Here is a 12,947-nt window from a genome sequence, read left to right as displayed (position 1 = left end):
AGGAATCCTTTTTTCTTTCTTTTATGAATCCTATATGACATTCTCTATATATGAAAAGAGCCAATTTAGGTTTTTCTTAATCCCAAAAAAAAAAAAAAAAATTTCAACAATTAAAGTCACAATATTAAAATCATCATCACAATCATCATCTTTGATATACATCAGATATTTGTTGGGTAAAAAATTCCAATGAGAAGTCTATCAAATCAAATTCACAAAACGATGTATTGATCCAGAAGTTTAACAGTTTAAACAGCCTTGGTATAATAATTATAAATGATTGATGTTATGCATTCAAAGCGTGTACAATATCAAAATATCTACATCATTTATAAAGATCTTATATTAATTCATTTGTCAATCAGTGTTCTGTATTTCAAATTTATCCGAGTTATTTCCCTTTTATATGAGTATTTTAGAACAATATATGGGACTTTGTCCTTTCAATCTTTTTTTATGATTTAATCTTGGTATTTACAATATCACAATTATACTTTTACTATTTTCTTTATACATGTACACAACTGTGCAGTTGAATCAATACCCCCCTCAAATTATCCTTGCACAAAAAAATAATTCTAGAAAGGGAGAAAACTCTGTACAAACTTTAAAATATAAATTAATATAAAAATCAGACCTAAATATTTCAAAGAAACAATTAAAAAGTTTGACCTAATATAAATCCAAGTTTATTGTCAATAAAAACATGCTTATGTTCTTTTCTGAGATGTACAATCATAACTTATACCAATTTTAGCACATTTTGTGCAGACTTATGAAATCACTCATAAACACACAACTTGACAAGATTCACACATAAAGACAATATAAAAAAATACACAAAAATGTAGAACTGTGAAAAAAATTAATAGAGCAACATTAATAAATAAATGTGACTGAATACATACCAATTTTAATTATATTCAATTTTGAAATGTCAAATTGTACCATGATCATACATTTTTCAAAATTTAATGAAATCCTTGAAAAAAGGGACCAAAGTTGATAAACATAATTTGCATGAAGGAGTGAATCTTGTGACTTTGAAAATAAATAATACAGTACACACAATGTAATTCACTAAGTAAATCTTGCTGGTGTTTAGTGAATCACTGTGAATCAGGCTACTGGTAGGGTGATTAATAATTTGCTAAAAATTTTGATTTGTTGCCTCCCCTGCCTTTTTCATGTATCAAATTTAACTGTAAACACTTGGATTAATACATGTGAATGTACAGATAGAGATATATTTAACCAAAGCACCAGTATTCCCTGTGAAAAACCCCAAAACAAACCGAATCACTTCCAATGTTATGGTATAATACCTTAATGCTTATCAATCTCTATTTACAACAATAATAATCTTCCCATCTGTTCCTGATTCTACATGAGCATTTGAAAATAACCTATTTAACCAGTCAGCATCTACAATAGTTTCTTCTGTTGTTATTTCTTCACCTCCTAAAATACTTTCTTCAACATTTACTACTTCAGCAATAATAGTTTCCTCTTCTTTGGAGACAGGAATGTTCTCAGCTGAGATATGTTCCTGCTCGACATGCTCTTCTGTTATTACCTCAGCTATCATGTCTCCTTCATGCTCAACAGCATGAGCATCTAGTTTGGTTTGACTAGTAAAAACTTGACGACAGATGCTACAAATATACAAGCAGCTAAACTCCCTTTTATCCATTAATTCATCAAGGCTTTCAACAGTCTTGACAGTAGGCATGACTTGCTTGGTGTAATACACATTTGGCTTAATTTGGCAGGCATTCAGTTTCCTGTGGCGCTGGAGAGAATTTAGTCTTGGGAAACACTTCTGACATAAATCACACTGATAAGGCATATCACCAGTATGCATGCGCATGTGATCATGAAGAGCCTTTTGAGTGGCAAACATTTTAGAGCATTGATCGCATGGTATAGATTTGACTTGTTCATGTCTTGCTAAGTGACGTGTTAAATAGTACAGCAAAGCAAAGGATTTTCCACAAAATGTGCATTCATGCTTTTTAATTGATGAATGGATCTCTTCATGGATCTTCATGTAACCTTCTTGAGCAAATCCTTTTCCACATGTGCTACATACAAATGGCTTTTCTTTTGTGTGTGTTCTCTCATGGATACGTAGTAAGCATGGCTTGGTGAATTTCTTATCACAATAACTACAGTGATGTCTGGGTTTGGCTAAGCCCTCGGCAGTGTGATTTTCTTTGATGTGACGAGACAGGTATATGTCACGGGAGTATTTCTTACCGCATGTTTTGCATTCGTGATTTCTTGATGTTGCAGGATCAGTGTGGGTCAGAATGTGGCGCTGCAAGTTAATTTTCTGATGAAAATTTCTTCCGCATGTTTCACAAACAAACTTTTTCGGATTTGAGTGCAGTCTTTCATGAGCATTTAGGTATTTAACTGAAGAATAACATTTTCCACACTGCAAACATTTGAAAGGTTTCAATCCAATATTTTCTCGCTGTTTCTTCCCAGGTTTTGGGATAGGTGTATTCTGATGGCGCTGCACATGTATCTTCAAGTAGCACTTCAAAGCAAATTTTTTGTGACAAACATGACACTCATAATCTTTTGTCTTAGTATGAAGAAATTCATGGTTTATCCTATTCATTCGTTGCGAGAATTTCTTCCCACAAATTCTGCATTCATAACACTTTCCTTTAACATGACGTTCCATATGTTTCTGAAGGTAGAGACGTTTGGAGAATACTTTTCCACATTGACTGCAAAGGTGGTGTTCAGGTTCTGGAAATATCCCCATTTTCTCATTTCTTTCTTTTTCATGTAACATTTTATGTCTGACGAGATAAGAACTAAGGGCAAAGGCTTTACCACATTCATCACAAATCTTGGCCTTCACTCCAGAATGTAATACTCTATGTTTTTCCATGTTGGATTTAGAGACAAATCCTTTACCACATACATCACAAGGAAAAGGTCTTTCTCCAGTATGTTTGACCTGGTGTCGAAGCAAGTGACTGGGTTTGGTGAAGACCTTTTGACAATCCCCACAAGGGTATGTCCTTCCAACTTTTTTACGTCCTCTTTTAACTGCAGGCTTTATTATATCTATATCTTCATCCCTATCATTGGGTTTATAATCTTCATCTAGGTCATCATCATCTTCAGATTCTTCATTATAAATTGCTTTAGTTGCTGGAGTATTTACTTCCCCTACATGTACTACTTCAGGGGTTATATTCATATCTTCTGGTGTCTCTGGAGTGTCTTCTTCTGTTAATGATCCAGTGACTCCTTCGTCTATGGTCACTGGACCTACTGTTTCTCCTGGTTCCAAGTCACTCACCTCCACCTTACAAATCTTAGCTGGCTTATTTAATTTAACTTTGGTGCATACTGAAGACTTTGACATTTCTTCATAAACAGCGAGTTCTATTTCCTTTTTTACATTTGGCATAATCTGCATATTCTCCTCTTCCATGTCTTCATAATCTATTGGTTCCTGTTTTATACTAGCTTCTAATATAATACTATTATCATTAGATGGAGACCATGCTCTTTTCTCCCTTCTGTTTCTTCTCGGTCTTCCTCTTTCATCAGTTTCAGTCTGACTGTCAGAAACAGAATCTGCACTCTGTTCATGTATTTTCTTTTGAACAGACTTTTTATTCTTCACTGACCCAGGTGTCTGCTTGACCCCTTTCTTTTCAATGATTGTATTCACCTTTCTCTCAGCAAACAATTTTTTCCTTGCCTCCTTCATATCGGTAGGGACATTATTAACAGGCTTGCTCACTTTATTTTCACTGCTTTCCACATTAGTGGCAAGACTTTTCCTAGGTCTACCCCTTTTTCTCTGCCCATCCCCTCCAGCAGACATCTCTGATTTGTTCTCTTTTGTTTTATCCACTTCATCACTACCTACATTTTTCTCTCCATTTACTTTCTGACCTTTTTTGGTTTTTTTCTCTTCACTTTCAATATCTATAGGCTTTCCAGCACTCCTTTGTGGTCTTCTTCCAGGGAGAGATTTTGGCGATTGTACATCTTTTGTTTCAAGTTTCGTGTCCGTCTTGCTTGATAACATATGTAAATCATGCTGTGTTTTTAAATGTTTTGACAGAATTGCTGGTAGAGAAAATATTTTCTTACAAACAGGACATGCATGTTTATCTATTTTCGGGGATCTTCTGGTGTACTTTAGCAGATAAGAATTCTGTACAGACATTATGACTGCTCTTCAGCATCAACAGGAACCTTGCCTCTAAATTAGTATCCTCTCTGCAAATATACAAAAATAACAGTTTAAGCATGTTAAGTGATCAAAATAATACCTGTTACTCTATTTGGCGGCATTTTGTTCAAGGTTTATATGGTTGTTTTTCTGAAATTGTCTAACATCTAACCTTGGTTGGCAAGCCGGGTCATCAGACATATATTTTTTAAACAACATACCCCAATGATGATTGTGGAAAAGTTTGGTTTAATTTGGTCCAGTAGTTTCAGAGGAGAAGATTTTTGTAAAAGTTAAAGAATGACAACAGACACCAAGTGATGAGAAAAGCTAACTTCAATGGGCCTTTGGGCAAGATAAGCTTAAAATAGAATTTGATTTATTTTTGTTCAAACATTAATGAAAGTGAAGTAATGAAATACTACATGTACAGTCAAGAGTCTAACTTAAATACGTTATTAGAGAAAATAACATACATGTTGTTATTGTGAGCTAAAATATCAAAAAACTGTGTTATCCCTTTCCTCCATAGTGACGCCTTTTGACGCCATCCCCTTTACTCCATAATGACGCCTGTGTAGTACCTCAGTTGAAATGCTTTGACTACAAAGTGTCTGCAGTAGACTTAATAAAATTTGTATCCAATATGAAAAGGAATATCATGAATATCATAGGAATATCCGACTTAAATTTATTTTATGAAATATTTGTTTTTGGCAATGCATTAATACTTGAAAGCATATTTTCAGAATTTTATTGAAAAATCCTATGCGAATCAAGTATGCAAAAAAAAAAAGTTCTATTGATATTATAATTTTCTTTATGTATACTAATCTTTGCCATGATATAACAGCTCATAGTTTAGCAATCATGCATAGTACACCTGTGTTATTACAGAAAATATGTTCCTGCAATAACCAAAGGATGTTATTACAGCTTCTCTATATATATCTCTTTAAAGGCTTTGCTCTGACTTGCATAACAATGTATTTCAATTCATTGTAAGAAATGATGATCAGAGCTTGTAATGAGGCACTGCGTAAGATTCCAAGTGTCTCATTTACTCTCATATAGCAAGTTTCATGCTTGTAATAACTAAGCCTGGTTATTACAGCGTAGTTTTCCCTTAATGGTTATTACAGCTTAGTTTGTCTCATTGATTTACCATGGTTGATAAAAATTGTATTAATGGAATTAGAAAATTAGTTATCAAGGAAATATATTAAGCTACTGCACAAAGTTGTAAGAATTCCCAAGTGCCCATTAAAGATAAAATATTTAAATTATTTAACTGATAACAAACATATGTTATTACAGATTAAGGAAAAAAGAGTAGACAACTCATGAAAGTGTCTGTAATAACACATGCATGTTATTTTTCTCTGATAACTTATTTAAGTTAGACCCTTGACTGTACTAATTCTCTTTTAGTTGTCAGTATGGTTCAATTTTGTTAAAATAAGCTAAGAAACATTGATGATGAATAATTCACTTGCAAGTGAATAATCGACCTCATTGAATCTGTATAATTTTATGTTTACCTCAATTTAATCCTCAAATAGCTAGAGATGGATAATGCATCAAAATATGTTCTTTTTTTTAACAAACGTGTCAACTCTGTATTATCGATAGTTAGTTGTCTCATTGGCAATCATATCATAATCCCATATCCTTTTTATTTATGTACAAATGTACAAGTATTAAATAACATGAATAAAAGACAGTTGTTCAAAACTTCAAGTACATATATTACAATGTACCTTTGACTTCCATTGAAGTGGAGATACATGTAAATGTATCACAGATAATTAAACTTTTAAAATCAAATGTACAGATAGATGTACAGTGAGCTTACCGTTTTGTTTTTTAGCAAAAAAAGTTTGGACTAATTTTTTTCTTTTTTTTTCAGAACCTGAGATCTTTATCATCTTCATATAACCTAACAAATTATTTTCTTTTAAAACGAATTGTATTACTATACATGTACAGTATTATGGTCCAGGCAGGACACATTAATTATTGTCTTTTGATTTTTTTCTCTACAAATATAGTCAGGACAAATAGTGTGAATGTGTGGAAAGTACAACTTTTTTAATCTCACACCTCCAAAATACATTATATTTCTTTATATTTTAAGAGTAAAATACATGCAGTAAGTTAAAGTAGGGGAATGAAATCTCACATTAAAAATAATTTGGGTGATGATTTTTTTGGTATTCAAAAGAGTGATTTGGCCCTGCCCAGGTTGAAAAATGTCACAAACTAGTATGGTTGAAGATGTCAAACAAATGAACTTTTCACTTTATTTTATTTTATTTAAAAACAGAGAATTGTCATCTATAATTTGAATGAGAACTGGCAGACTTTTTCTTTATAATTGTTTTCAAATTTTGATATAATTTGTCCTAAAAGTAGTACACCTCACTGTAAAACTCAATATGAGATACATGTAGTGCAATGGGAAATTTTTAAATTTGAATTTATTTTGTTTTAAAGAAATGCACACTAGGAAATAACTGCAGTGTAATTTGGCCATGTAAAAAAATAATCCAAATACTTATAACGTATTTGTAGGTGTCACAACAAAAATATTCATTACAAAGATGTAACCTTTCAACATGTTTATATCTTCCTAAATATTTGGATTACAATTCAACATTAACATGTACAAATGTATTCACCCATACCTGCAAACTAACACTATTTGCAGGGGTTTCCTTCCATGGAGCCTCCCAATTGAAAATTTTGGGGTAACATGAATGACCAAATAACACCTTTTTATCCATTAACACATCACTTGTAATGACCAAATACATGTAACACTTGAAATTTTAATATTAGCACATTTTGGTGACATTGGTTATTAAATAATATTAATTATAAGAGTATTTGATAACATAACAAGAATTCATGTGTCGCCTCACCTGATATGAATTTTATTGACCCGATACATTCTGGTATTAGGACAATTAATATATTACACACTGTAAGTAATAACATATATCATGTATATATATGCATTATCATTGGTCGCCATGTTGGATGTAAACACTATATTTATAACAATCTTTATGAACTAACCTGCTTTTTATGTAGCATTTGAAAGTTATAAAAACCTTTATAATATACAATTATTTAATGAGGGCGGTCAGAACCTTTTTTGGGACGTCAGGATCGGGTGTTTTTAAGCTAGGGATTTCAGAATTGACTCTTTCGGGATTCAGGATTCCATTTTTCAAATTTCAGGATTTTATTTTTAAATTTGGGACCTCAGGAGGAAGCAAGTTAACTCGTACCAAGTACTCGTACCAAAAAAGTTAACTCGTACCACTGGGAAGTCGTACCATTCAGAACTCGTACCACTGTACATTAAAAAAAGCGAATGTTTTTTTAAGCTTTATTTTTTAAACTGATCTTTCAAACTAGAACTTAATCCAGAAGAAAGTTAAAACATTGCTGTAACTGTACCTTAAGTTGAGTATCTATATCCAAATTAAATTCATTAAATTAGCTGTAATCCGTGATCACAAATTGAATGCTATGTTTACAATTGTTGAAAGCCATGTGCTTTTTGGTGGGAAAATTCGGGAACCCCTTAACAGGAAACAGTTGCATTTCATTGTTATATATATAGACAGTAAGAATTTAATTTTCAAAATCATTTTGAGTAACTGCTAGGATTTATTCATGAAAAATTAATATTTTCTTGGGGTGAAACTGATAATACTATAATAATCTACATCTGCCATGGTATTTTCTATCCAATAGCAGGGTTCTCGCTAAGGGTTTTAGAAGGCGAGTCCAGGGACTCATCATTTTTGTCCAAGATTAGTCCAACAGCAAGAAAATAATATTTTATTGCAATGTAATGTAATATTTTAATCTCCATGGCCTAACAGAGCAATGCAATGACATTAAATTCAGATCACTTTTAAACTTTTGCTATAAAATGATGACATTTATGTTTAACTGTGTTCAGTTTATACAAAATATTTCAATCTTGATGCATTTGTGGACTCACCAGTTTTGAAAATGGTGAGTCCAGACAGATTTTGATGAGTCCAGGACTCATGGACTTGCCTTAGTGAGAACCCTGCAATAGACAAGGAACATTAGCTACAAATTGGTCATTGTACTTTCAAATTATATACATTTTACAGACTTAAGAGGTATTGAGTGAAAGTAAAGTATATATTCATCATTAAACCCCATTTAAATAAGTTGGTACGAGTTAGCAGTGGTACGAGTTTGCATTGGTACAAGTTTTTTTTTAGTGGTACGAGTTGATGTTGGTACAAGTTTACAATGGTACGGGATAACTATAATTCCCTCAGGATATCATGTTTTTAAGCCTGGGAATACGGGATCAGGACCCCAGACCCCCACCCCCTCTATTATTATAATTGTTTAAAAGTCACTTAAATATCATAAATATTAAAATATCAAAGTGTTATTAGGTCATAATCATTACAAGTTTATTAGGTAATTTGAGGTGCATGTACCGGATATTTTGAAAGAGCAATTTTGTCCACAAAATTGCAAACAAAACAAACTAATCAATTTTATAATGGGTATGTAAGTTTGAAGTAAGAAGAGGCAAATAAACATCATTTAAAATAAAATGAAGGTCCCTTTAAAGCCTTTAACTAAGTGAGTGTAAGGGTTTGGTAGGACTGTGAGCAGTGAGAGCCATCTTAAATGTAAAACCCCCAATTGACATTTTGAAATGTTGGCAGGTTTGTTCATTTTTTTTTCTATTTCAAGGATCATATGACTTTGAAAAACAAATCAAAATATCAGTTACTATAAATCATTTATTTACATTTCAAGATAGGCTTTTAAAATCAAAAATTTTAATGTTAAGAGTAACAAGGAAATAGACATGAATAGTCAATGCTTATTATGTGCATTCTTGAGGTAAAGTAATATTTCCCATTTGAGTACTTAGGTACTTGTCCTTATTTCAAAGTGTAATCACTGGTTTTTGGTCATGCACCGAGTCGTTGATGACCCAAAGAGGAAGAACCGAAGAAATTGTTAAAAACTTCTAGCCAATATTATAAATGCTGCGTTTTGTGTATTTAATGCTTTAAAAAGTGCTAAAATATCAAAAGCTATGTAACAATTTTTATAACAGCCGAAGGAAAGTTGATTTTTAGTTTGTGAACTGAATGGTTTTTTGACGTCTCATGCCAAACGCCGCCATGACAGAGACAAATGGACAATGACCGACGCGCCCAAGTTGTTTACCTCCAGCAACTGTTTTGTCTGTTTTTTTCGTATGTAGTCATCCTAAGATTTTAAATAAAATTATTAATCAACAGAATGATTCAATTTACCATAAATGAAAGCTGTATAATGAGTTCAGTATTTTCTTAGGCGACATCTACAGCGTCCTTCCCAAAATCAAAACGAGGTAAGATCATCTGTGCGTTTGAATCAATGGAGTTGAAGCAAATCGCCCCACTGGCAAAACGCCCCACACCAAATTGCCCCACTTTTTCACCAACCCACCAATTAAAAAAAAAAAGTTCGCCCCTAACAGGTTTATCAACTCGCCCCACTTTTTATAGATATTGAAGTGGAACAGGGACATAGATATACAACGGGATTGCATCTTTTTTCATAAGTGGGGCGAGTTGGCACTAATAAATTCATCATGGTTTATCTATTTGTCTTGAGTGGGGCGAGTTGGCAGACCTTAATTCAGCGGGATTTTAATCCTTTTTCATAAGTGGGGCGAGTTGGCTAACAAGAGTTGGGCTATTTTTTTAGAAAGTGGGGCGAGTTTGTGAAAAAGTGGGGCGATTAGGTGTGGGGCGATTTTTCCAGTGGGGCAATTTGTCATGGATTCTATGGAGTTACATTCCCTTGACTTCTTCCCGCGGAAATTTAAAAATGCATATAATACTGATTTTTTTGCCTTATAAAAGACGTGTTAAACGTCGCCGATTTTTTTTTGTTTTGGTGGAATTGATTTTCATTGCACTTCTTAGAGAAAGACGATTTAATAATTTATGTTGGGGTTAAGAGGGGAGGAGCAGAGGAGAATTTTCTTCAGTTCCGTGACTTTTCAAAATTATATTAATCCTATATAAATCTCCATGTTTAGTTGCAACAAGTTACAATTTTATAATTGTAGTCTGTCGCCAGAACACAAATACAAATATTTATTAAATAATACGATTAAAACAGCCCTAGCTAATACTACCAAAACGGCATGTGTCATACTGGTGACCTCGTCCTGGTCATATAAATCACGTGATCTATATTGCTTTTCGGCCCGGTCCAAAACTGAAAAAGGCCGTATGTTTTTTGAAATATTTGCCGCTGACCACATCTTAATGATATCATACATGTAACTCTGGATTCAAAGCAAGTCAGTATTAATTTGCCCTGTAAGGGAGCTACCATTTGATTTTTAGGGGGGGGGGGGGGGCTAGGATGAAATTTGAAAAAAATAGGCAGGACAGGAGTTTTGAGTAAAAAAAAAAGGCAGGATGAGACACTTTGCCAAAAAAAAGGCAGGATGACAATTTAGGTAAAAAAAGTCAGGATAAACTAATAAAAAAAAAAGGCAGGACCGAATAGAGTGAAAAATAAAAAGGCAGGACAGAGATTACAACTAAAAAAAAAATGCAGGACAAAATTTTTCATCCTAGCCCCCCATAAAAATCAAATGGTAGCTCCCTAAACATCATATTGTGCATGTAATTCAGAATTCATTGGCAGTCCGTATTGGAAATATTGGCCTTCTCTGCACAGCATTGCCAGTCCATATTGGAAATATTGGCCCTCTATTCACATTTGATGTATGTAATACAGCATTCAGAACAAGTCTGTACTGAAAAAGTTGTATTACTTAATAAAAGTGTGATGAAGTGGCTGTTTCAGTATTGGCACTGGTATAGATTTTCGGTCAGTTGTATTAGCTCTCGACCCTACGGGTCTCAAGGCCAATTATACATCAAACCTTGAATCTATACCAGTCAGTGCCTATACAGAAACAGCCTGTTAATAACATATGTTATTAGCCCAAACTCACCAACAATAAATGGTTAAGGCTCGTGGTATACATATTAATTACATGCTTGATCATACATAATAAGTATTCTAAATAATGACTAAGTATATTAATATGTTATATTATAAACAATGACTATGCATTAAGGATATGTTGACATTTCTATAGAGTTTGTTCAGCTTTACGCAGGTTCAGACTGCTTGAAACTGATGAAAGAGGACAAACATCGACTTTGAGTATTTCAAATTGGAGTTTGCAACTTTTTCTATGGCTATGGGAATTTCGTCGAATCGTTTCAGAATATTCTGTCGGCTGACATATTCTTATGGCGATGAACATGGAGCATGACAAGACCGCACAATCTCTCACCACCACAGGCACTTAAAGGAAAAACAGTAGGGAAAACAATTGCAAATTCTGAGACATTGAAGTGCCTGTGCTCACCACCCATGCATACTATTTCCAAAGTTTTCAGTCGTCTCAGGCACAGGCACTTGTCTCAGATCCCCCCTATATACCTTAAGGTAAGGTATATAGCCGGTATATAGCCGCCTTAGGAAATGTTTTCTGAGACAAGTGCCTGTGGTCTCGGGGCAGAAAAAGAACGTTGAATTTACAGCAAACACTCGTCACTGGAAGACTTAATAAAAGCATAGACATATAAAACGTCTCTGATAAAAGCAAAATACCACGTCTAGCGTTTGGTTAAAAATCCTGATGTGCTTACATCACAGTTTGTTAAAGGGCATTGGGAACATGTTCTTTATCTGTGAAGCTTGTTTTTCATCTTGAAATCTTCTACTACCACTCAGTTTCCGATGAGATGCTGGGTTATATCCGGGAAGAATAATCGAAAAAGAACGATGTCAAGTTATAAAAAATATGGTTTAGTCAGAAAAACATATGATTACATTACGTATTTAATTAATTACCATTAACAAATACCGAAAAACAAATCGGTGTCGAATTTTAGTGAGGAAATTGACTCACTTGCCTCAATGTGAGTTACAGCCTTGGGACTAAGACACATGTTAAAACCACGATATAAAAAAAAACACCTTTTTATTATGAACTAAAGTCCATCTGAATACGACACCGATCAAGTACTTAGAAATAGAACACAACAGAGCTTGTGCTTCGTAGCAAGATTAGATATAGGTTCACCAATGATAAAATTGACATCATTTATATTACAAAGTTTTATCACTCTCAACACGAGTTTTCTCACCTTTTAGGATCTTTTATGATATCCGTGGACACACGATATGTCATTTTTTGTATCCTTTTATTTTTGTTGTTGATGACACACGAAGTGCTACAAAAAAGATTTATTTGCTTTTTGTACAACACGATGGGTGTAACTATTGTAGCAAGAATTAATACCCCTTTCAGAGGACCAGACCGGTTCTTTAGTTTATTAGTGGAATTGTGTTGTGTATGAGACAACAACCCAACATTACAAAAGACAGCTAACAGAAGTATTTGGTAATCCTGAACTTAAAGTGCGGTGTGAAACTTTACTCTTGGGAGACATTAGTGAAAATAGCCCTTAGTTATTGATTAATCTTCTAGTGTTGAAGAACCCCCTTTTATTTTTACTATCAATGCTTTTAAAAGGGGACATATGGTTGAATCCCCTTTATCCTGGGTTGAAACCCCCTGTCTTCTTAGTAATCGACGACAGTTGAGCTTCACAGACTAGCACAATAT

General features: G+C 33.6%; 1 protein-coding gene across 1 annotated transcript; it reads right to left on the bottom strand.

The window, feature by feature from the left end:
- Nucleotides 1-797: 797 nt before the first annotated feature.
- Nucleotides 798-9,645, bottom strand: LOC143080010 (uncharacterized). Its single transcript, XM_076255653.1, has 2 exons — nucleotides 9,553-9,645; nucleotides 798-4,260 (listed from the first exon to the last, which is right to left on the bottom strand). Exon 2 carries the CDS (start codon nucleotides 4,205-4,207, stop codon nucleotides 1,337-1,339), a length of 2,871 nt encoding a protein of 956 aa, XP_076111768.1. The 5' UTR covers nucleotides 4,208-4,260; nucleotides 9,553-9,645; the 3' UTR covers nucleotides 798-1,336.
- Between the last annotated feature and the right edge of the window lie 3,302 nt (nucleotides 9,646-12,947).

The sequence above is a fragment of the Mytilus galloprovincialis genome, chromosome 6, assembly GCF_965363235.1.
Source record: "Mytilus galloprovincialis chromosome 6, xbMytGall1.hap1.1, whole genome shotgun sequence".
Taxonomy (NCBI): Eukaryota; Metazoa; Mollusca; class Bivalvia; order Mytilida; family Mytilidae; genus Mytilus; species Mytilus galloprovincialis.
The sequence above is the reverse complement of the archived record's forward strand: the minus strand, read 5'-3'. Positions and strand labels throughout refer to the sequence as shown.